A 22,500-nucleotide genomic window follows, 5' to 3' on the forward strand; every position below is an offset into this window, starting at 1 on the left:
TCTAGTTCTGCATTCCAGTTCTACTCCTCTCATCTGTCTGTATGACTCTCTGGGCCAGATGTACTAAGAATAGCGATCGTAACGTTTTTTGCGCCAAAGCCAACACGCAGAAAGCACACGCTATCATACTTCAGTTTACGTCCTATTTACCAATCCTGAAATTCGTTGGGTAATCTGCGCCGTTCTCCGCCCCCTAACGCAGTTTGCAAAGGACAACAACTGAACGACACGTCAATCAGAAGCGCAGTTGAATGAAGTTAACTGAAGACAACATTAAAAGGAATCCGACGTTTAGCGATCATGAAATAATACAATGCATAATGTCAACAAGCAGGAAGATCATTTAGAGCAGTAGTTCTACTCAAACTAGGCTTACTTGTGCACGTAGGCTATGGAAGATTTATCAAATCTAACAAGTAGGAAAGTTTAAGCGGATGGCGTGAAAGTGAAAGTAAACATTCGAAAAGCCACCGAAAGTTAAGGTTGCTTTTGATGTAGTACAAAGACGCAAAACTGGTGGTCTAATTAGCGATTTTGTTGTCTTTGAATGATTCTCTTATAGATGCATTTAACAGCAAATCGCATTTAACACCTGCTTTTACAAGGCGGAAATATTTAGGCGCAAAATAGACGTGCGCTTTCATGGGCAGTTTTAGTACATACAGGGGAATACATAATTAGGCGCATTTAACGCTTCTCCTCCCATCTTTTTACACGAACCTCCTACTATCAGCTGACACTCCCATAAATCCATATGCATAAGACGGAAAAGCGCAATTTGCCATTTTCAGCTCCCGCGACACGCAGTCTGCGCCTTCACCTCATTGCGGCCGGTTGATACATACCTCGCCATCTTTCTATGCGCAGGTTGCGAAACAAATACGCCTGAAGTGGGCGCAAAAGCGTTAGTACATCTGCCCCTCTGTATGTTTGTCTCTCTGTCTGACCACATAAGGTGATAGACTGTGTGTCTGTCACTCTGTTTAAATGTCTGTCTTTATGTTTCTTTCTATCTTCCTGCCAGTTTGTCTGTCTGTCTGTCTGTCTGTCTGTCTGTGTCACTCATCATATGTCTGTCTGTCTGTCTGTCCCTGCTATGCATACAGTATATCTGTCTCTGTGTGTGTGTTTCATTTACATGCTCACAGTGTCTCTTGTGTTTGTGATGTGTGTGTGTGTGTGTGTGTGTGTGTGTTGTGCTTTTGGTGTGTTTGTATGTATGTGGTGTGTGTGGCAAACTGATTGTTTATTTGTGTGTGTGTGTGTGTGTGTGTGTGTGTGTGTGTGTGTGTGTGTGTGTGTGTGTGCTGCAGGAAAGACTCAGTCCAACATTGAGCAGTTTGGCCAGTACCCGCTGCAGGTGAACGGCTTCAACAACCTGGACGAGTGTCTGGAGGGAGCGATGGTGGAGACCGAGGTGGAGGGGGCCCACTCAGAACAATCCGTCTCCTCTGGACAGGAGGTGTGTGTGTGTGTGTGTGTGTGTGTGCGCATGTGTGGAGATATGTAAAGTACTGGACAGTACAGTATACAGTATGTATTGCTTATGTGTGTGTGGCAATGCTGCCACATGCCTCTAATTTCCTTTCTTATCTGTGTGTGTGTGTGTGTGTTTGTGTGTGTGTGTGTGTGTTATCTCCTGCTGCAGCGATGGTTCTCCAAACTTCCACCTGTGTTGACCTTTGAACTGTCAAGGTTTGAATTCAACCAATCACTAGGGCGCCCTGAGAAGATCCACAAGAAGCTGGAGTTCCCCCAGGTCATCTACATGGACAGGTCAGATACAGCACAGATACACACACACACACACACACACACACACACACATTCGCACACACACACACACACACACACACACACACACACACACAGACACACATACACACACACACACATTCGCACACACACACACACACACACACACACACACACACACACACACACACACACACACACACACACACACACACATGCGCGCGCACACACACACACACACACACACACACACACATACACACACACACACACACACACACACACACACACACACACACACACACACACACACATGCGCGCACACACACACACAAACACACACACATACACACACACACACACACACACACACACACACACACACACACACAGAAGAGAGGTAACCTGCACAGGAATGTAGAGCTGACCCAGAGCAGGAGAGGAGCAGTGTTTATAATGTGTGTGTGTGTGTGTGTGTGTGTGTGTGTGTGTGTGTGTGTGTGTGGTCAGGTATCTGCACAGGAACGTGGAGCTGACCCAGAGCCGGAGAGGAGCGGTCAAGAGGCTGAAGGAGCAGCTCACCGCCCTGCAGCAGAGGCTCGAGAGGTGAGGCGTCTCGCCATTACATCACTTCCTGTCCTACAGGTGGCTTAGGTCCCAGAGTTTACCGAACGGATTGTTTATTTTCTCCTTCTGTATGCCTTTGTCTCAGCCACGAACAGCTATGGTTCTCTCGAAATTCCTGTCTGTAAGAACCTTCTCTCTAAGTTCTTTAGCTGTAAGAACTACGGTTCTTGAAGTTCTTGTCTGTGTTTCTCAGTTATAAGAACCACGGTTCTCTAAGTTCCTGTTTGTGTTCTGTAGCTATAAGAACTACGGTTCCGGTCCGGTGAAGTACCCGCTGGCGGACATGCTGCAGTATGTTCTGGAGTTCGCCACCACTAGACCCTGCAGCGCCCCCCCAAGCTCCACCAGCCCCCCACCCCCCACACACACAGAGCCAGAGCCCAGCACAGACGAGACGTGAGTGCACACACACACACACACACATACACACACACATACACGGATGCACGCACACACACACACACACACACACACACACACACACACACATACACACACACACACAAACACACACAGAGCCCAGCGCAGACGAGACGTGAGTGCACACACACACACACACATACTGTACACGCACACACATGGATGCATGCACACACACACACAGACACAAACCGACACACACACAGACAATTACACACACTAACACCCGTGCACACTCACTCAAACACACTCACACACGCACACCCTGAAAGGTGAATATAACACCTCCTCTTTCCTCTCTCTCTCTGCCCCCAGTGCCTCCGACCCCTCGTCCGACGCGAGCCCCTCCTCTGACGCCCCGTCCCCCACCCCAGCCCAGCGCACCCCCATCCACAAGCCCTTCACTCACTGGTGCCCCCCGCAGGACGGCCTGCTGCAGCCGGCCCCACACAGCATCACCGAGGAGGAGCTGCAGGTGATCAGGGGCTGCCTGCAGCGCTGGAGGGCTGAGGTGGACAATGACGTCAACGGTACACACACACACACACACACACACACACACACACAGACACACACACACACACACATAGAGACACACATACACTCAGTGTACCCACTTAAAAAGCATCATCATCTCAGCATACCCACTTAAAATGGGCAAGAATAAGTAACCTCACAAGTATATGTGGGGTTGATCACAGTATACCCACAGCTAACTAGACTACACCACTGCGCACACAGACACACACACACACACACACACACACACACACACACACACACACGCACGCACACACACACACACACACACACACACACACACACACACACACATGTTCCGCTAGTCTCTCTGTAATGGACAGAAATGGAATGTCCTCTTTATGATACTGTGTTTGACCCATGTCTGCCTCCCCTCCTTTCTCAATCTCTCTTTCTGTCTCTCTCTCTCTGTCTCTCTTTCTGTTTCTCTTCTCTCTCTTTAGAGTTGAAGGCCAGTATTGAGAGGGTGAGCCACGAATTGGAACAGATCTACTCCGACAACAGCCTGTGCCAGGTGAGACCTGTGTGTGTGTGTGTGTGTGTGTGTGTGTGTGTGTGTGTGTGTGTGTGTCCTACTGTAGGATCCTAAGTTATTTGTCTGTACATATGGACCCACACATGCTCGTCAGTGATTCCTTTTTTATGAGTCATTGGTGTGTTGATATTCACGCACAGGTATGTGTGGTGTGAGATTAGTTGACGTGTGTGTGTGTGTGTGTGTGTGTGTGTGTGTGTGTGTGTGTGTGTGTGTGTGTGTGTGTGTGTGTGTGTGTGTGTGTGTGTGTGTGTGTGTGTGTGTGCGTGTGTGTGTGTGTGTGTGTGTGTGTGCGGGTGTGTGTGTGTGTGCGTGTGTGTGCGTGTGTGTGCGTGTGTGTACTGTATGTCTGTGTGTGTGTCATCACCTGTGAGAGGTGTGTGTGTGTTGTTCCTCGTTGGTGGAACGCACTACCAGTTCCTGCTAGAGTGGGGACAACCCTCTCCATCTTCAAAAAACTTTTGAAGACCCAACTTTTCAGAGAACATCTCCTCTCATAGCACTACTTACAACTAGTCTTGCTGATCCTTGGCTTACCACCTACTGTAATTGTGGTACAGGGACAAGAAGGAGGCGGATATTCGCAACTGCATTCCCCCTCCGGACAAAAGCGTCAGCTATATGTAATGTAATGTAATGTAACATGTGTGTGTGTGTGTGTGTGTGTGTGTGTGTGTGCTCCAGGTGCCGTACCGGCTGCACGCGGTGCTGGTGCATGAGGGCCAGGCGTCGGCCGGTCACTACTGGGCCTACATCTACGACCACCTGCACCAGCGCTGGCTCAAGTACAACGACGTCATGGTGTCCGAGTCCTCCTGGGACGAGCTCGTCCGGGACTCCTACGGAGGGATGACCAACGCCAGCGCATACTGCCTCATGTACATCAACGACAAACTGCCAAACCTCATCGAAGGTACGCACGGAAGGTGGGATCAGAGAGGGAGAGAGAAGAGAGAGGGAGAGAGGGAGGGAGGGAGATGGGGAGGTAGGGAGGAGAGAGGTGTGTGTGTGTGTGTGTGTATGTGTGTGTGTGTAGTGTGTGTGTTTGATCTCTGACGTGTGTGTTTCTCTCTCAGAGGACACTGACGGGGACACGGGTCAGGTTCTGGAGGGGGTGGACGCTCTGCCCCCCATCCTGCGGCGGTACGTTCTAGAAGACAACCGCTGGTTCCAGCAGCAGCTGCACGAGTGGGAGGAACAGCTAGCCCAGCAGAACCAACTTCAGAACGCATCCTCATCCCCACACCAGCAGGAACAGGAGCCAGAACAGGAACCCGACCAGGAACCTCCTCACCAGGAACCACCAGAGCCAGAGCAGGTGTGTGTGTTTGTGTGTGTGTGTGTGTGTGTGTGTGTGTGTGTGTGTGTGTGTGTGTGTGTGTGTGTGTGTGTGTGTGTGTGTGTGTGTGTGTGTGTGTGTGTGTCTGTGTGTCTGTGTGTCTGTGTGTCTGTGTGTATGTTTGCTATCACAATTTACGATATTATGGAGTTCTTTAGAGCGATGTTTTCTGAAGTTTACATTTTGAAAGGTCTTGAGCAATGGGTTCCTTGACTTATAAATAAGGTACTAAAGGTTTGGCTTTGGGTTCCTTGACTTGTAAAAATGGTACTAAAGGTTTGGCTTTCACAGGAACCAGAGCAGGAGCAAGAGCCAGAACAGGAACCAGAACAGGAACCAGAGCAAGAGCCAGAAGAACCAGATGAACTGGAACAAGAACATGGAGAGGAACCCAAGCAGGAGCCTCATCATGAAGAGACCAACAATGAAGAACTCAGAGGTGTGTGTGTTAAAGAAAACTAATCCCTGTTTGTTCTGTTCTTTAACTGTGTTTGTGTGTGTGTGTGTGTGTGTGTGTGTGTGTGTGTGTGTGTGTGTGTTGGGGGGTGTGTATGCATGTGTTTTATTTATGGCAGTTCTATAAATATTTGTCTATTGATTGATATATTGTCATGTAACCGTGTGTGTGTGTGTGTGTTTGTGCGTGTGTTGTGTATCCAGTAGACGCCCCAGCCCCCGAGGCAGCTGTGCCCAGAGAGATTAGCCCTGTGCGGGCAGAGTCGCCTGAGGCCGCCTCCCTGGAGCACCACCAGGCTGGAGGATCCACACAGGACACTCAGGTACAGTAGGCCAGAGGATCAGAGGGCCTCACAGAGCTTTACACTACAGCAGCACTACACTACAGCTACAACTACAATACATCACAACAGCACAACACTACAACTACAATACAACTCACTGTACACCACAATTACTGTACACTACACAACAACTACACTACAACGTATTCACACCACAGCAGCACTACAACTACATCACAACTCACTTTACACCACAACAGCACTACACTACAACTACACTACAGCTACTGTACAGTACATTACAACTCACTTTACAGCACAGCAACACTACATTACAACTACATTTCAACTTACTTTACAACTATAGCAGTTTTACACCACAACTCACTTCACAACAAAACTCATTTTACAACTCAACTCACTGTACACTTCACTTTATAACACAATTCCAATTCACTTTACCACAACACGTTTATGCCATGGTAGTTCAGCACAGTCCTGAGACCAAGGACTCCCTCTGTCATATCAGGCAGACGGGCAGTGGGCATCGTATGTGGGTCAAACTGTGACACTTGGGTCTGTGTATCAGGCCTCTATAAATAGGGCCTTGAAGTGCAATAGATTACTGTGTGTGTGTGTGTGTGTGTGTGTGTGTGTGTGTGTGTGTGTGTGTTGCCTTGAAGTGCAATAGATAACTGGTAAGTGAGTAACACTTCACCTGTCGCTAAATTTGAGCAGCCATATGGGTCAAACATCTCAGATCTCACCTCAAAACACCCCCGCCCACACACTGACCGATCTCACCCTCCCGCCCCTTAGCCCACCCCAGACACACACACTCACACACACACACACATACACTCCTCTTACTGTATACTTGACATTAAGCCCTGGGGTCTTTTATTTCTGTACTTCTCTGTGTCTCTCTGAGTTGGCAGTTGATGTTCTCATGTTTCAGGCTGTTTACATGTTTTCCGGATTACGCAAAACACCTCTCGGCCGTCCTGTGTGTGTGTGTGTGTGTGTGTGTGTGTGTGTGTGTGTGTGTGTGTGTGTGTGTGTGTGTGTGTGTGTGTGTGTGTGTGTGTGTGTACCCAAAACACCTCTCGGCTGTCCTGTGTGTGTGTGTGTGTGTGTGTGTGTGTGTGTGTGTGTGTGTGTATACCCAAAACACTTCTCGGCCTTCCCAACCCTCCAATTCCAACCCCACTGGACATGAGCCAAGTAGAATATTTCATGACCCACTTCCCTTTTCACACCTAGACACACACACACACACACACACACACACACACACACACACACACAAAGAGATGCATACACACACACACACACACACACACACACACACAGAGGCCTGCATATTGAGATAAGCCTCCTCCTCTCCCTCAAACAGCATACCAGGAACTCTCAAGCTCTGGGTGTGCGTGTGTTACTGAGTGATCTCGCGAGCTCTGGGGTTGGTGTGTGTGTGTTGCTGCGTGATCTGTCGAGCTCTGGGACTGGTGTGGTGTGTGTTGCTGAGTGGTGTGTGTCAGGTGTGATAATTTCTCTATAAATAGGATGTGAACTTTATAGGTGCTCTGGACACACACCCATCTACTGGACCTTCGTTTGAATAAAATCACCCTCTCATATGAGACGTGCATGTGTAAAATCACCCTCTCAGACGAGACGTTCGCGTGTAAAATCACCCTCTCATACGATTTGTGCACGTGTAAAGGCCAGTCCAAACACAAGATCCGCGACGAGACGAGCTGCAACATTCTAAAAACCAGTGACGTTCTAAAACTCTGCAACTAAGATTTGACATGTTGAATGTTTAGCGACGGCTTGCAACTGCTTGCAACTGCTTGCAACTTTTGATTCACACCGCCGCAACTGCTCTCCGCAACCGTCTCAGACCGTCGCGAATCTTTGGTTTGAACTGGCCTTAAGAAAACTAAATTATTACTGAGTGAAAGAAAGCTATTCAGAAACCAAGCTTTGAGTAAATGAGAGCATTAACATTAAAGTCCATCACCCAGATTTACTAAGACACACTTTAAGCTCATTGTGAAGAATCTCATATACAACTTTAGTTACCATGCTATTGCAGCAGACGCTATGCAGTTGTAGATACCTTATAGTGCATATGAAACAAGGGCAGACACACTGTATGCTGCTTATAACACAGTAACAGAGGCACAGCGTCAACTGTAGAAACGGAGGCCCCTAGTGGTGGCTACACAGAACTACAATATAATTCATAACCACTGTGTGTGTGTGTGTGTCTCTCTCTCTCTCTCTCTCTCTCTCTCTCTGTGCGCGTATGTGTGTATTTGTATAGGTAATGTATATTAGCTGTATGTTTATGCATGTACTGTATGTATTTCTATAGGTAATTCATAACCCCTTTGTGTGTGTGTGTGTGTGTGTGTGTGTCCCTCTCTCTCTCTCTGTGTGTGTGTGTGTGTGTGTGTGTGTGTGTCTCAGGTGCCTGAACCTGAGGGAGAGAGTGGGCTGATGGAGGAGCGGAGTGAGGAGACTGAAGACCAGAGAGGATCTGAACACACACAGCAGGAAGAGGCCGTTTCCACGGAGACCCAGCCTGACAGCGCCACTACCCAGAGTTCCTCAGAAGAGGGCGGGGCCGGTTCCAGGGCTGCCGTGGAGACACAGCCTCAGGAGGATGTGATGTCAGAGGTGGACATTCCAAACGTGGGGAAGATCCAGGTGCTGTCCAACAGTGATGGCTTCAATGAGGAGGTGAGAGACAGAGGACTCGCCTGTCATGTTATTTAATTGTGCATTTCAAGTAATGTTAATAAAAATACAGTTGTATTATATATTGTCAAATAACAATAACTCACTGAACATTCCATTAATTACAAAGTATTTTTTTTAGTCTATGAAAATGCATTAAAAGAACTCTTCATATACAGTACGGTATACTGTACAACCACCATGTATAGTACATAAACATGCATACTGTACTATATATGTACAGATAAACAGCCAATTCATAAGTAGTCACATTATTTCAAAATATTAAATGAGAGCATCCCGAGTCTTGTAACAGACTGAACAGAACTCCTCTGTGGGATCCCACATGCCCAGATATCATAACATAATCTAATCTAATCTAATCTGCCAGATGAAGTGATGTGGCTCTGTGACTGGTTGTGTTTAGATGATCCTGACCCCCGCCATGCAGGGGATCATCCTGGCCATCGCCAAAGCCAGCAAGGTCATCGACAGGGACGGCCCAGAAGCTGGACTCATTAAGGTAACCAGCAGGGCCTCCCTCTGTCCAGGGCCTTCCCCCTATCACTATACATTCAGTATTGGGTGTGTAAACATAGGAATGTTTCTGTAAAATACTACATTAGCAATACTTCACTTTATATCAGAGATGCTCCTAAGATACCCTCTGCCCACTGTCCTCTTCATCATCCTCTTCCTCTCTCTGTCTTCAAGTTGAAGATATTCATTCTTTACTTACTTACTATCTCCTCCTTTAATTCCTTTCTTCCTTTCTTTTAGCGGCTTTTTATAATTCTCCTTCTCCTCCCCTCTCTCCCTCCCTTTCTCTCTCTCTCCATCTCACCTTCCCTCCCTCCCTCCCTCTTCCCCTCCTCTGTGCAGGCGTTCCATGAGGAGTACTCTCGTCTGTTTGAGCTGTCCCAGGAGCAGAGCACTCCACAGCAGGATGCCCGCCTGCAGCACGTCCTCGTCTATCTCTTCCAGAACCGAGCGCCCAAGCGCATCATCGAAAGGACCCTGCTGGAACAGTTCGGTGACCGCAACCTCAGCTTCGACGACAGGTAGGAAACACATCTGCGGGAGAAGAGAGGAGGAAGAACAGTGGATGAGAAAGAGGGGAGAAGAGGGGTGAGGAGAGGAGAGGAGAGCAGAGTGAAGTAGAGGAGAGTTAGGTGCTGTGTCCACCAAACGCGTTTTTTGCGCCGACGGCGACAATTTTCAATGTTAAGTCTATGTAGCTCGGCGCTCACAGCGCTGAGCGCCCTCGGCGGAAAAAAAAGTCGGCGCCGACCGTTTTTTGTCGCAGCGCTGAGAGCGCTCAAAGTTGAAATCTGTTCAACTTTTAGAACAGCGCCGGGTTCGTCAATGACACTTCTCGTTATACACCGTCACTGGTTTTGGTAACTTAGCAACAATAAACACTTATCGAAGCGCCGAGAGGAGGAGGTTTTGGGCGCTCTGGCTGTAAAAAACGCATTTGGTGGACTCAGCACCTTAAGGGGCATTCACATACATCGCTACTCGCACATCGCTCCTCGCTTCCGTTAACTGTCAATCATCTGTATTCTACATTCTGATTTGGTACTCGCTTCACTCGCATCGCTGGAAGTTAAAATTATTTTAACTTCGTACCCGCCCACATCGCATCGCTAGTCCTCGCACCGCCTGTCCTGGCCACATTCAGCTAGAACACATTCACTTTACATTGACAGTTCTCGCTCAGTGATGGGCGAGTAGCGACGTATGTGAATGCAGCTTTAGAGGAGAGGAAGAACAAAGAAGAGAGAAGGTGAGAGAGGAGAGGAGGAGGAGAGTAGAGAGAGGAGAGAAGAGACAAGATGAGAGAAGAGAGGAGGATGAGAAGAGAAAGAGAGAGAGGAGAGAAGAGGAGTGGGAGGAGAGGAGAGAGGAGGAGTGGGAGGAGAGGAGGAGAAGAGAATAGAGGATATGAGAGATGTGAGGAGGAGAGGAGATGAGGAGGAGGAGGAGAAGAAAAGAAGAGAGAGGAGAGGAGAATTACAGGAGAGGAGGAAGAGAGGAGAGAAAGAGAGAGAGGAGGAGAGAGAGAGAGAGCGAGTCCTCATTTCATCATCCAAATCTCTCTCCAGGTCCATGAGCATCATGAGAGAAGCTCGCTCCAAAATACGGCTCATCAAACCAGAGGACATGGACATGGAGGAGTATCTGGTACGCACAGATAACATACCAACACCAGAGTCAACACTAACACTACTCAACACCTGAAACAACACTACACAACATTAACACCATGCAACACTACACAACACTACACAACACCAACACCACTACACATCATCAACATCAGAAACAACACTACACAAGATTAACACCAGAAAAATTACTATACAACACTAACACCAGAAACAACACTGCAGAGTATTAACACCAGAAACAACACAACACCAACACCAGAAACAACACTGCACAGTATTAACACCAGAAACAACACTACACAACATTAACACCAGAAACAACACAACACCAACACCAGAAACAACACTACACAGGATTAATACCAGAAACAATACTGCACAGTACTATCACAACTCTAACACCAAAAACACTATCACACAATACCGGGCACAGTTAAACAGACATGGATATGGACACACATGCGGTAGGGCAAGACCACCTGACAGCACATGCACTAGCCCCAGTTGTACACAGTTATAAGAACATGGACAAGCTCAACTCTTAGATGATGGAACAGACACGGATGCCTAATTTAGCACTTTGGAGTGTTGGGGGTCGAGGGCTGTGGCTGATTTGGGTAGCTGAGGGTATTTTTGGGGCATCACAACAGACACCTGTGCTGTACCCAAGATAGATGTCCGTTTTAGTGTGTGATTTGGGTGCTGTCCATTCTGTGGAAGTGTGTGATGATGGTTACTGTGTTAGGCTGGTAAGGGTGTGTGAGTGGAGTAGTAGTGGTCACTGTTTCAGAGTCATTTGTGTGTTTAAGACAGACTGGAGTGTGACAGTTATTATTGTTGTATATAATACTGACTGTGTGTGTGTGTGTGTGTTCTGCAGAAGTGGCATGACGACTACAGCATGTTCAAGACGGTGTTTGCCTACCTGCTCACAGGCCTGGAACAGTACCAGAACGGAAAGTAAGAACCATCAATCTGTCTGTGTGTCCTGCACATCCTCACGATCCTGTCAGCAGGTCTTACACTTCCTCACAGTTCTGTCAGTAGTTCTTACACTTCCTGACTGTCCCGTCAGTAAATCTTACACTTCCTCATGGTATTGTCAGTAGTTCTTGCACGTCCTCACAGTTCTGTGAGGTCCGTATTTCCCACACTTTTATTCTGTATCTGCATTTATTTCCTGCCACATTCTCATTGGCCATGCTGGTCCCAGACCTGTTGATGTTAAATGACTACATCTCCCATGTCTGCTTGGCCATGCTGGTCCCAGACCTGTTGATGTTAAATGACTACATCTCCCATGTCTGCTTGGCCATGCTGGTCCCAGACCTGTTGGTGTTAAATGACTACATCTCCCATGTCTGCTTGGCCATGCTGGTCCCAGGCCTGTTGGTGTTAAATGACTACATCTCCCATGTCTGCTTGGCCATGCTGGTCCCAGACCTGTTGGTGGTAAATAATTCCATGCGTTCTTGTGTTGCCAGGCTGCGGGAGGCTCTGATCTACCTGGCGCATGCATACCAGGACAACGCCACACTGCTGAGGGGAGGAGACAGGAAAGGGGTGGAGCAAGCGCTCATCGGACGCTACAGGAGAAAATGCCTCATGGTGAGAGTCCACTCCTCCTCTCCTCTCCACTCCTCCTCTCCTCTCTCTGCTCCGTTCTTCCCTTCTGTTCTCCTCTCCTCTCCCCTCTCCTGTCTCCTCCTTTCTTTCCTCTCCTAATCCTGTCTCCTCCTTTCTCTCCTCTCCTCCTCTCCCCCTTCCTCATTTCTCTCCTCTCTCCTGATTCCTCTCTTCTCACCTCCTTTCTCTCCTTCTCTCTCCTTAACGCTTACATTCTTTTGCCTTTTGTCATCTCTCCCTCCCTCTTCCCCATTCCTCTCTCTCCCTCTCTCTTTATTCCTTCCCTATTCTTTCTCTCCCTCCCCCTCTCTCCCTCCCTCAATCCCTCCCTCCCTCCTTCTCTCCTTCTCTCCATCCCTCTCTCCCTGTGCAGGAGCTGAATGACCGTGCGGCAAAGCTCTTCAAGAGTGAGGAGACGGAGGAGGCGGAGGATGCGGTTGCCGTGGTGAACGACTGCGTTATTCCCTGCGTCCACCTCATGGCCCGAGACAGTGTGTGTCAGGAGGACCTGGACGCCATCGAGCACATCAGGGGCGTATGGTGTGGATACCTCGGACAGGACATGAAGGGTGAGGGTGTGTGTGTGTGTGTGTGTGTGTGTGTGTGTGTGTGTGTGTCTGTATGTACTTTTGTGCATGTGTGGGTGCCGGCGTCTGTGTGTGTGTGTGTGTGTGTGTGTGTGTGTGTGTGTGTGTGTATGTGTGCCTATGTGTGCGTGTGTGTGTGTGTCTGTGTGTGTGTAAAATGTGTGTGTATGTGTGTGTGTATTCATGTTTTAGAGGCTTTGATCTCTCTGCCCTCCACAGATTCCCTTCAGGAGAAGCTCAGCGAGTTCCTGCCCAGAGTTCTAGACTGTTCTGCGGAGAGGGTGGTTCTAAAGGAGCCTCCCCAAGTCTGTTCTAACTCTCCGCATGACCTGGAGAGCCGGCTGGCTGCTGTCATGGAGTCCATCCACGGATCCTCCATGGTTACAGTCACATAGAACCATGCTGAGCCGTCCAACTCACAGGAGAACTGGTCAAGCACTGTGGCAAGCCAGTTGAGCTTTAAAAGTCTAGAAAATGGTCACCATCAGAGACTTCAGCTGGAGGCTGAGGGCTACCATCACCACTGCTGAGACCTACTCTGAACCATCAAGGCCTTTCATAGATTCAGTGTTGGTCAAGCTGAAATATAATGATACTTTTCATATGGAAAATATACGGTGGCAAGCCATTTTGAGGTTTTATAACATTTGTTGACATTAAGGTATTGTTATTGTGTTTCTATATGCTAAGAGAGTACGAGGTAGAGGTGCAATAATACTGACCTAATGACCTAATAACTACCAACTAGAATGACCTAAAAACTACCAATGTTATTCGAATGACTTGGACTAGTGCCTTTAGAGTTGTTCAATTAATACTGTCTCTACTGTGAGAATGTTTAGTTAGTAAGGATGTTTAGAATTTAGAACTTACAGTAGAATGTAGAACTTAGAATTTAGAAACTACAGTAGTCCCAGAGCCATACTGTAGATACATGTATCTACTGTATATGGCTCTGAGTAGACATAATGCAAACAATGGCAAACATTAACCTAACACCTGAAATGGATTGCCATATGTGAGGTCATGCAACATGATTCCTGAGATTGTCCGCTATAGCAACCACGTCACGAGGGTGCAGAAGAAGACACTATAATAAAGCACGCCAACGTGTCAAACACTGGATTGTTTGTCGCACTATTACTAGAAACAATGCAATGTAGGATTTTTTATATCTATTTATACCTTATCAAAGATGAAGATTATGAAAGTTATGTTGTTGTGTATGTGATTCTCAGCCCTAACATGTTGTGGGGTTTGTACGATGTAAATGAGCTCTTGATTTTTCAGGCAGATATTTGGCATCGAGAATGGGGCAGTTTGGCGTAAACATATGCTAAAGCGGTTAGCGCCCTGAGACTTCAGAGTAAGCAGCTGGCCATTTTATTTATGGCACAGTATTGTTGAGCACTACGGCCACTCTGGTGGTCAAGTTAGTTTCTGAGCTGAGACAAAATGTATGGATTCTTGTAGACTGGAAGCTGCACTATTGGGAAAGAAGCCAGTGGCATAGAGCCTTTAGCTTGCTGGGCTAATACGCATTATGATCATCATGTGCAATGCCGCTTGCGTTACTTTTTTCTCATTTAAAGCGTTTCACTGGAGGCTAACAGTAGCCACAGGCATAACAAGAAAAGGAAGTGATCATTCTTAGACTGATGATCTATTAGGCTAGCTGTTTGCCTGAGGTAAGTTCACCCAAAGGTGAGCAAGCATTAACTTTATTGAGAAAAAAACATGACTGTGGTATAAAAGGAATATATATATTTATATAGTAGCCTATATATGCAAATGAACCTTGACTTCATAGAAACTACATGTTGTTTAGAAATGTTTGGTCAGATTTCTTACAGTGCCTTGTTTTGTTTTTTCTCTCTCAAAGCATTTTGGTAATGACAGTAAAACAAAGGAAAAAGCAATAATAAAAACAGTAACTGTACAGTGATGTGAAAAGTTTAGATGTGGCTACCGTGCTAGTCCTAAATGGCAGCATGTGATTCACTACAGCTTCATGTAGAGAGCCTCCACACGTTTTTCTGCGCCACAGCAAGTCTGTCACAGCTTTCAATAAAAGGTCATCTTCCTTTCTGTGTCTCTTTGTTTGCACTGGGTCAGCTTACTGTATCTCAGTCGAGTTACGTTATGACATGTCACGCATACACACACTCTCTCTCTCTCTCTCTCTCTCTCTCACACACACACACACAAAATACCAAACATAAACACACACACAGGAGATAGTAGAGTGTATTGCTTTGTATTTGAATAGTAGATCAAAGGTTGCTCTTCATCTTCATTGCAATTCTATCATCTTTTTAAATCTTCCTCAGGTTGATAAGTTATAATTAGATGCATTCTTTCAGTCCATACAGGCGCTGTGCATCAGGCTAAAAACATCCTCACACACACCACATGACTCACTCACTCATGTGGTCACACACACGCAGACAAACATGCAGTTACACACAGATGTGTAAACAGACATGATCTAAGCTCCCCTTCTGGCCTATGGCGACCTTTCAACATGGATTACTGCTGAATTAAGACTCAGCTCTCTCTCTCTTCCCCTCTCTCTCTCTCTCTCTCTTCCTCTATTCTTTCACTACTTTGCTCTCTCTCTCCCCTCTCTCTCCTTGTCTCTCTCTTCCCTCATCTGCTCACTCTCTCTTTCTTCAACTCTTCATCCAGACCCCTGCCAGTTCTTCGAGTGTCCGAGAGGACAGATCCATCTATCTTTTTATTCTTTCCATAATGTTTACTTGTTTGTGTCTTTCATTTATTATTTGATTTATACACTACAACTCGGGTCAGCATTTTTCAGCAGATTTCCATCAGTTCATCTGAAGAGGATACTGTCATGACCTGTGACTTGCAGTCGCTTTGGTTTCAACTGCAGATCTCAGGTAGGAGTGTGTGTGTGTGTGTGTGTGTGTGTGTGTGTGTGTGTGTGTGTGTGTGTGTGTGTGTGACGGCGTGGGGAGTCGAAATGCTTGTGTGTGTCTTCAAAAAAGTTAAATAGTGCAAATGTGAGTTGACAGTATTTTTTCTGAAGGGAATGAAATGTGTGAAAGAAAGCTAGAAATGAACAGACAGAACAGAACCAAAAAAATGCACAGATACCAGAACCAGACACACTCCATTTCCTGTTCTGTGTTCTATTTCCATATTCTCAAAAGTTCCACCTTGGAACCCTCTAATGGCATATTCTTTCGTGAACTCTTTTGATATTATAGCTTTGGGACAATGTTCCAGGCTGCTCCTCTGTCCCAGCCTTAGAGCAAATGGTTCTACTATTCTACCTTTTCAGTGGATGAACCCTATTCACCTGAACTAGGGTGGTCAGATTGTGTCCTCTTTTTGGTTTATGAAAAAGAGGACACAAGAGAAAACACTGCCTCAGAAGGCTATTTTGTATTCATTTGTGAACGACAGAGAGAAACACGATGCAAATTCGCAGGGAACAGGTTTGAGGCGCTAGAAGAACACAGCTCTAAAAAAGGACGTGTCCTGGAAAAAGAGGACATCTGGTCACCCTAACCTGAACCAGAGAGGATCTTTGCCTGAACATAGGCTATTCTTAATGGGTGCTGTTCTGATGTCTAAGCTTTTAAAGCAACCCGAAATAAAAGTGTTCCCATAGGTGGCAATCTCTCCAGGAACAGATCTTGCATTTTCAGGTAAGGACCCTTATTGAAATACTGGGCAACATATAGGATCAATCATAGCAAAATGTCTCATGACCTAAAACGATACCATACTGTAGTATGAGCGACCTTGGGCATCTTGAAAGTTTTAATTATTATCTTAATTTATTATTATACCATTGTGTATGAGAGCATTGAGCTGACCTACCAGTGTTTGCTCTTAGGATACTAGGTTGTTGTGTCATGGAATCTCTATATTTGATCTTATTTAATACAAAATCACTTTGATTTCCATCACACTGCATTGCTATGAAGACAGCCCCCTTAAGGCTGTAAAAAAAGGCCTGGAATGAGACACACACACACACACACACACACACACACACACACACACACACACACACACACACACACACACACACACACACACACACACACACACACACACACACGCACACTCGTCTGACGGGATAGGACCTTGGCCAATGTTCTAGCGTCCTTTCAGCCAGATCAGATCTGGGAGGAGATCTCCATTTCTCAGCTTCTTCTTCCTCCTGCGGAATAATCTCCTTCTAATCCCAAACCAACTCCCCACGCCACGCCGCTCTGTTGCGCTCAGATTAATTTGGTGTTGCCCTGGTAATCTCTGGGTTAGTTACATGAACTTACGATAACATCCAAGTTCAGTGAACGGGTACGAACGCAAAGGACAAACCACCACTGTTGCTTTCTGGCATTTAAAGTTAAGATATTTTGCAGAGTCAGACAGGTTTTGGCTAAAGTGAATGATATACAACAACATTAGTTACCATGTTTAACTACTGCTGCTACTACTACCACTACTACTGCTGCTGCTACTGTTCATACTACTTCTACAAATAAACAATTGGATGATGAAGGGTTCATTTGTTAAAGCTTCTGTAAAGTTCCTGGATTGTCTCTGGGACATCCACTGTATAACAATACAGCAGGGTCTGTTCCCATATCAGGGTGGGGCGTGATTGACAGTTAACATCAGCCAATCATGCTCTCTGTTTTGTGATTGGAGATGAAATTGGCATTTGGACTATACTAGAAAAGTCTTCACAAAGTCACAAAATCAGTCACATAATCTGTCACGCACAGACACACAAATGTGATGCACACGGCCACAGTCAAAAATGCATTTGCAAACAAACACTCGCACACACAATTTCTCTGCATCTCTCTCTCTCTCTCTCTCTCTGTCACACACACACACACACACACACACACACACACACACACACACACACACACACACACACACACACACACAGTTTCTTATCCATTACATAAAGTTACATGATGTACAATAAAGATCTTGTGAGGTTTATGCCTTGAGCCCGGCACGGGGAGATGACAGTAATGCCACACACATAAGAATGAAGGGAGAGAGAGAAAGACAGAAAGAGAAAATGAGAGAGAAAGAGAGAAGAAGAGATACAATAAAAGAAGATGAGAGGGAAATGGAGATATATTCATGTAAACTGGCAGAGGGGTTCAGAAGGGACACCCAAATCAGAGACGAGAGATGGCTTCAGCACACAGGATGGTAGTAGATGAGCAGTCAAACACTGAAACATCAAACACACACACACACACACACACACACACACACACTTCACTCACACGCATGCACACACACACACACACACACACACACACACACTTCACTTACACACATACAGTACACACACAGTGCACACACACATACACACACACACACACACACACACACACACACACACACTCACACAGAAAGAAGAGGGTCAAGCTAGAACTTTTTTTCTTTTTCAAATGAGATCGCAGGATTATGCAAAAGCTTAGTTTAAGCAGCAACCCAATTCCTACTGATATCACAGCACATACAAACACACACACACACACACACAACCTCTGACAGATCCTGTACATCGTTAAGATAGTCTGCTTGAGATGTGTCAACAAAAAAACAAGCGTACGTAAATCATCTGTCTTCATCTGTTTTCTGTTTCTGTGCGTTTTTGTGCGTTTGTTTGTTTGTTTGTGTGTTGTAAGACAGATGAGCTCTGTGCTGGCCTCCACAGTCAGCTGTAGCAGAATGGCATCTCAGGAGCCTGCTGATCAGCAGGACCTATCCTCTCTTCTGATTGGACAGCAGAGTGCCTCTGCAGCTCGGATTGGACAGCAGTGTCCCTCTCCAGCCCTGATTGGACAGCAGCATCCCTCTCCAGTTTTGATTGGACTGCAGGGTGCCTCTCCAGATTTGATTGGACACCAGCATCCCTCTCCAGCTCTGGTTGGACAGCGGCGTCGGTGTCCTGTTCTGATTCGACAGCAGTATAGTTCCCCTGGTTTTATTGGACAGCGGGAGAGTTCTCCTGCTCTGATTGGTCAGCAGCATGGTTCTCCAACGCGATTGGATGCCAGGAGGAACTCCATCCCGCCTGCTCAGGCTCTCACAGCCAAGCATCTGTTGGCATACCTGCCCCGCCCAACACCTGGGAAGACCAGATACACGCCGTACTCAAAGAAGGTATACGCACGCACACACACACACACCACACACACACACACACACACAAGACCTTGTGAATACAAACCTGACCAGGCTAAGGGTCATAGAGTAAAAACGTCCCAAGAGACAACACTTACTCTCAGGCCTCTTTACACAGTATGGGTCATGGTGTGTGTGACTTTAACATGATTGATATCCTGTGTGTGTAACTTTAAAAAACAGTATGAGTTACTATATATCCTGTAGTGTAGTGTGTGGATCATGGTGTGTGTGTGTGTGTGTGTGTGTGTGTGTGTGTGACTAATAAACGGTATGAGTGATATCCTATAGTGTAGATTGTGGTTTGTGTGTGTGTGTGTGTGTCTGTCTGTGTGTGTGTGTGTGACATCCTGAAGTGTGTGGATCATGGTGTGTGTGTGACTTTACAGTTAACAACAGAGTTATGTCCTGTGTAGATTGTGTTGTGTGTATGTGTGTGTGTGTGTGTGTGTGTATGTGTGTGCGTGACTAATAAAGTCACACACTCTAGTATAGGTCGTGGTGTGTGAATATCACACTAGTACACTGCACTAATTGGTGCTACAGTATGTCCCTCTGCTGTGTGTTTCAGGTGGGGATGAAGGCCGCAGCAGTGGCGGTAGCAGCGCTAAACTCCCACAACATTCCTGTCCTGTCCCACAGAGTCAGCTCCTTGCAGCCAGCCATTCCCAGTCTTCCAAGCACTCCGGCTCTTCCCAGTCCACCCGTCGTTCCGGCGCCCCTGGCCCCCCAGACCACCCAGACGGCCCCTCCCCCTACGGTCCAGGACGCTGCAGCTCCGGACGATTTGAGCAAAGCCCTGCGCACGCTCCCTGGCCGACACCTCAAGCGCTTCAGCTCCCGCTGGCAGGCCAGCGTGCTCGGCTCCGACCGGAACGCCCACCGGAACGCCGAGCAGCACAACGGCCCGGCGAACCCCGCCACCAGCCACGTCCAGCGGAATCAGCGCTGCAAGCTGCTGGGCGACGAGAGCGCGGTCGTCGTGGGAACGCAGCGGCAGCGCTACGTGACGAAGGACGGCAAGTGCCGCGTGAACCTGGGGCCCATCGAGGACAAGAGCCGCTTCCTGTCGGACATCTTCACCACGCTGGTGGACCTCAAGTACCGCTGGTTCCTGTGCGTCTTCACCGCCGCCTACCTCAGCACCTGGCTGGCGTTCGGACTCGTCTACCTCCTGGACGCCGGTCTCCGCGGCGACGTGGCCCACGCCGGAGACCCCGACTGGCCGGCGTGCTTCGAGAACGTGGACGGCTTCCTGTCCGCGCTGCTGCTGTCCGTGGAGAGCCAGCGCACGATTGGCTACGGCAGCCGGCAGGTTAGGGCTCCTCCATTATGGATCATTCATCATCATGATCACTTTGTTCAATTTTGAGATTTTTTGATTATTAAACATGATTTCTCAGTGATTTTGGAACTATCATCCATTTTCAAAAGTTAATTTTTGTACATTTTTAAATTGAATTTCAAAATATAATCCAACAGGGAAAACATGCATGTAAAAAGATAATGCACACAGAAACCAGACAAAGGGAAAGCATTGTTATAAAATTGAATGTAGCAAAAATAATCATTTGATTTCGATTATGTTGTTTTCACAATGGAAGTCATAATCACAATTAATTGACTAATTCGATTAATTGAGAGAAGGGGGTGGTCTGCACACTGTATATGGGCTCCAACAAATTCTTTATTTATTTTCCAAAGGCAACGTTTCCATCTCAGCAGATCTTCACCAGGCAGATCAAAACGTTGCCTTTTAAGAATAAATAAAGTATTTTTAAAAGGCAACGTTTTCCATCTCAACACATATTCTCCAGGCAGATCGAAACGTTGCCTTTAAAGAATAAATAAAGTAATTTTTGGAGCCCAAATACAGTGTGCAGACCATCCCCTTCTCTCTCCGACACGTTTTGCCTGTACCACCTGTTACAAAATGTTTTGGATGAGCGCACCCGTCTGTAGTACTAACTAGAGTCATTTCACCCCCCTGTGCTGTGGCAGGTGTCTGCGCACTGCTGGGAGGGCGTCCTCCTCATCATGGTGCAGTCCATCCTGGGCTCCATCATTGACGCGCTGATGGTTGGCTGCATGTTCGTCAAGATCTCGCGGCCGCAGCAGCGCGCCCAGACGCTCATCTTCAGCAAGCGCTGCGTGGTGTCGGAGCGCGACGACAAGCTCTGCCTGCTCTTCCGCATCGGAGACCTGCGCGAGAGCCACATGGTGGACGCCAAGATCCGCGCCAAGCTCATCAAGTCGCGCCAGACCAAGGAGGGGGAGTTCATACCACTGGAGCAGTCGGAGATTAACCTGGGGTACACACACACACACACACACACACACACACACACAGACCAAGGAGGGGGAGTTCATACCACTGGAGCAGTCGGAGATTAACCTGGAGTACACACACACACACACACACACACACACAGACCAAGGAGGGGGAGTTCATACCACTGGAGCAGTCGGAGATTAACCTGGGGTACACACACATACACACACACACACACACACACACACACACAGACCAAGGAGGGGGAGTTCATACCACTGGAGCAGTCGGAGATTAACCTGGGGTACACACACATACACACACACACACACACACACACACACACAGACCAAGGAGGGGGAGTTCATACCACTGGAGCAGTCGGAGATTAACCTGGGGTACACACACACACACACACACACACACACACACACACACACAGACCAAGGAGGGGGAGTTCATACCACTGGAGCAGTCGGAGATTAACCTGGGGTACACACACACTCACACACTCACACACACACACACAGACCAAGGAGGGGGAGTTCATACCACTGGAGCAGTCGGAGATTAACCTGGGGTACACACACTCACACACACACACACACACACACACACACATACACACACACACACACACACACACAGACCAAGGAGGGGGAGTTCATACCACTGGAGCAGTCGGAGATTAACCTGGGGTACACACACACACACACACACACACACACACACACACACACACACACACACACACACACACACACACAGACCAAGGAGGGGGAGTTCATACCACTGGAGCAGTCGGAGATTAACCTGGGGTACACACACACACACACACACACACACACACACACACACACACACACAGACCAAGGAGGGGGAGTTCATACCACTGGAGCAGTCGGAGATTAACCTGGGGTACACACACACACACACACA

The 22,500-nt window shown here is 47.3% G+C and overlaps 2 protein-coding genes across 3 annotated transcripts in view; both read left to right on the forward strand.

Moving 5' to 3' along the window:
- The window catches only part of usp28 (ubiquitin specific peptidase 28), a 24,999-nt gene extending 9,827 nt beyond the window's left edge, over positions 1–15,172 (forward strand). The window contains exons 10-27 of one of the 2 annotated variants that reach the window (XM_062537255.1): positions 1,314–1,462; positions 1,649–1,776; positions 2,266–2,361; positions 2,620–2,778; positions 3,118–3,332; positions 3,786–3,856; positions 4,562–4,790; positions 4,954–5,195; positions 5,508–5,655; positions 5,877–5,995; positions 8,432–8,704; positions 9,129–9,224; positions 9,584–9,762; positions 10,810–10,888; positions 11,756–11,835; positions 12,360–12,483; positions 12,875–13,070; positions 13,308–15,172. In XM_062537255.1, the coding sequence (XP_062393239.1) occupies positions 1,314–1,462; positions 1,649–1,776; positions 2,266–2,361; positions 2,620–2,778; positions 3,118–3,332; positions 3,786–3,856; positions 4,562–4,790; positions 4,954–5,195; positions 5,508–5,655; positions 5,877–5,995; positions 8,432–8,704; positions 9,129–9,224; positions 9,584–9,762; positions 10,810–10,888; positions 11,756–11,835; positions 12,360–12,483; positions 12,875–13,070; positions 13,308–13,483 (2,759 nt within the window). In that variant the 3' untranslated portion in view covers positions 13,484–15,172. The remainder of the gene's footprint in view (positions 1–1,313; positions 1,463–1,648; positions 1,777–2,265; positions 2,362–2,619; positions 2,779–3,117; positions 3,333–3,785; positions 3,857–4,561; positions 4,791–4,953; positions 5,196–5,507; positions 5,656–5,876; positions 5,996–8,431; positions 8,705–9,128; positions 9,225–9,583; positions 9,763–10,809; positions 10,889–11,755; positions 11,836–12,359; positions 12,484–12,874; positions 13,071–13,307) is intronic. The other variant, XM_062537256.1, reaches the window with a different exon arrangement.
- Positions 15,173–18,833: 3,661 nt separating this feature from the next.
- Positions 18,834–22,500, forward strand: part of LOC134080902 (G protein-activated inward rectifier potassium channel 3-like) — a 6,903-nt gene continuing 3,236 nt past the window's right edge. The window contains exons 1-3 of the mRNA XM_062537515.1: positions 18,834–19,268; positions 19,861–20,604; positions 21,291–21,601. Of these exons, the coding sequence (XP_062393499.1) occupies positions 18,834–19,268; positions 19,861–20,604; positions 21,291–21,601 (1,490 nt within the window). The remainder of the gene's footprint in view (positions 19,269–19,860; positions 20,605–21,290; positions 21,602–22,500) is intronic.

This window comes from Sardina pilchardus, chromosome 5, assembly GCF_963854185.1.
Source record: "Sardina pilchardus chromosome 5, fSarPil1.1, whole genome shotgun sequence".
Taxonomy (NCBI): Eukaryota; Metazoa; Chordata; class Actinopteri; order Clupeiformes; family Clupeidae; genus Sardina; species Sardina pilchardus.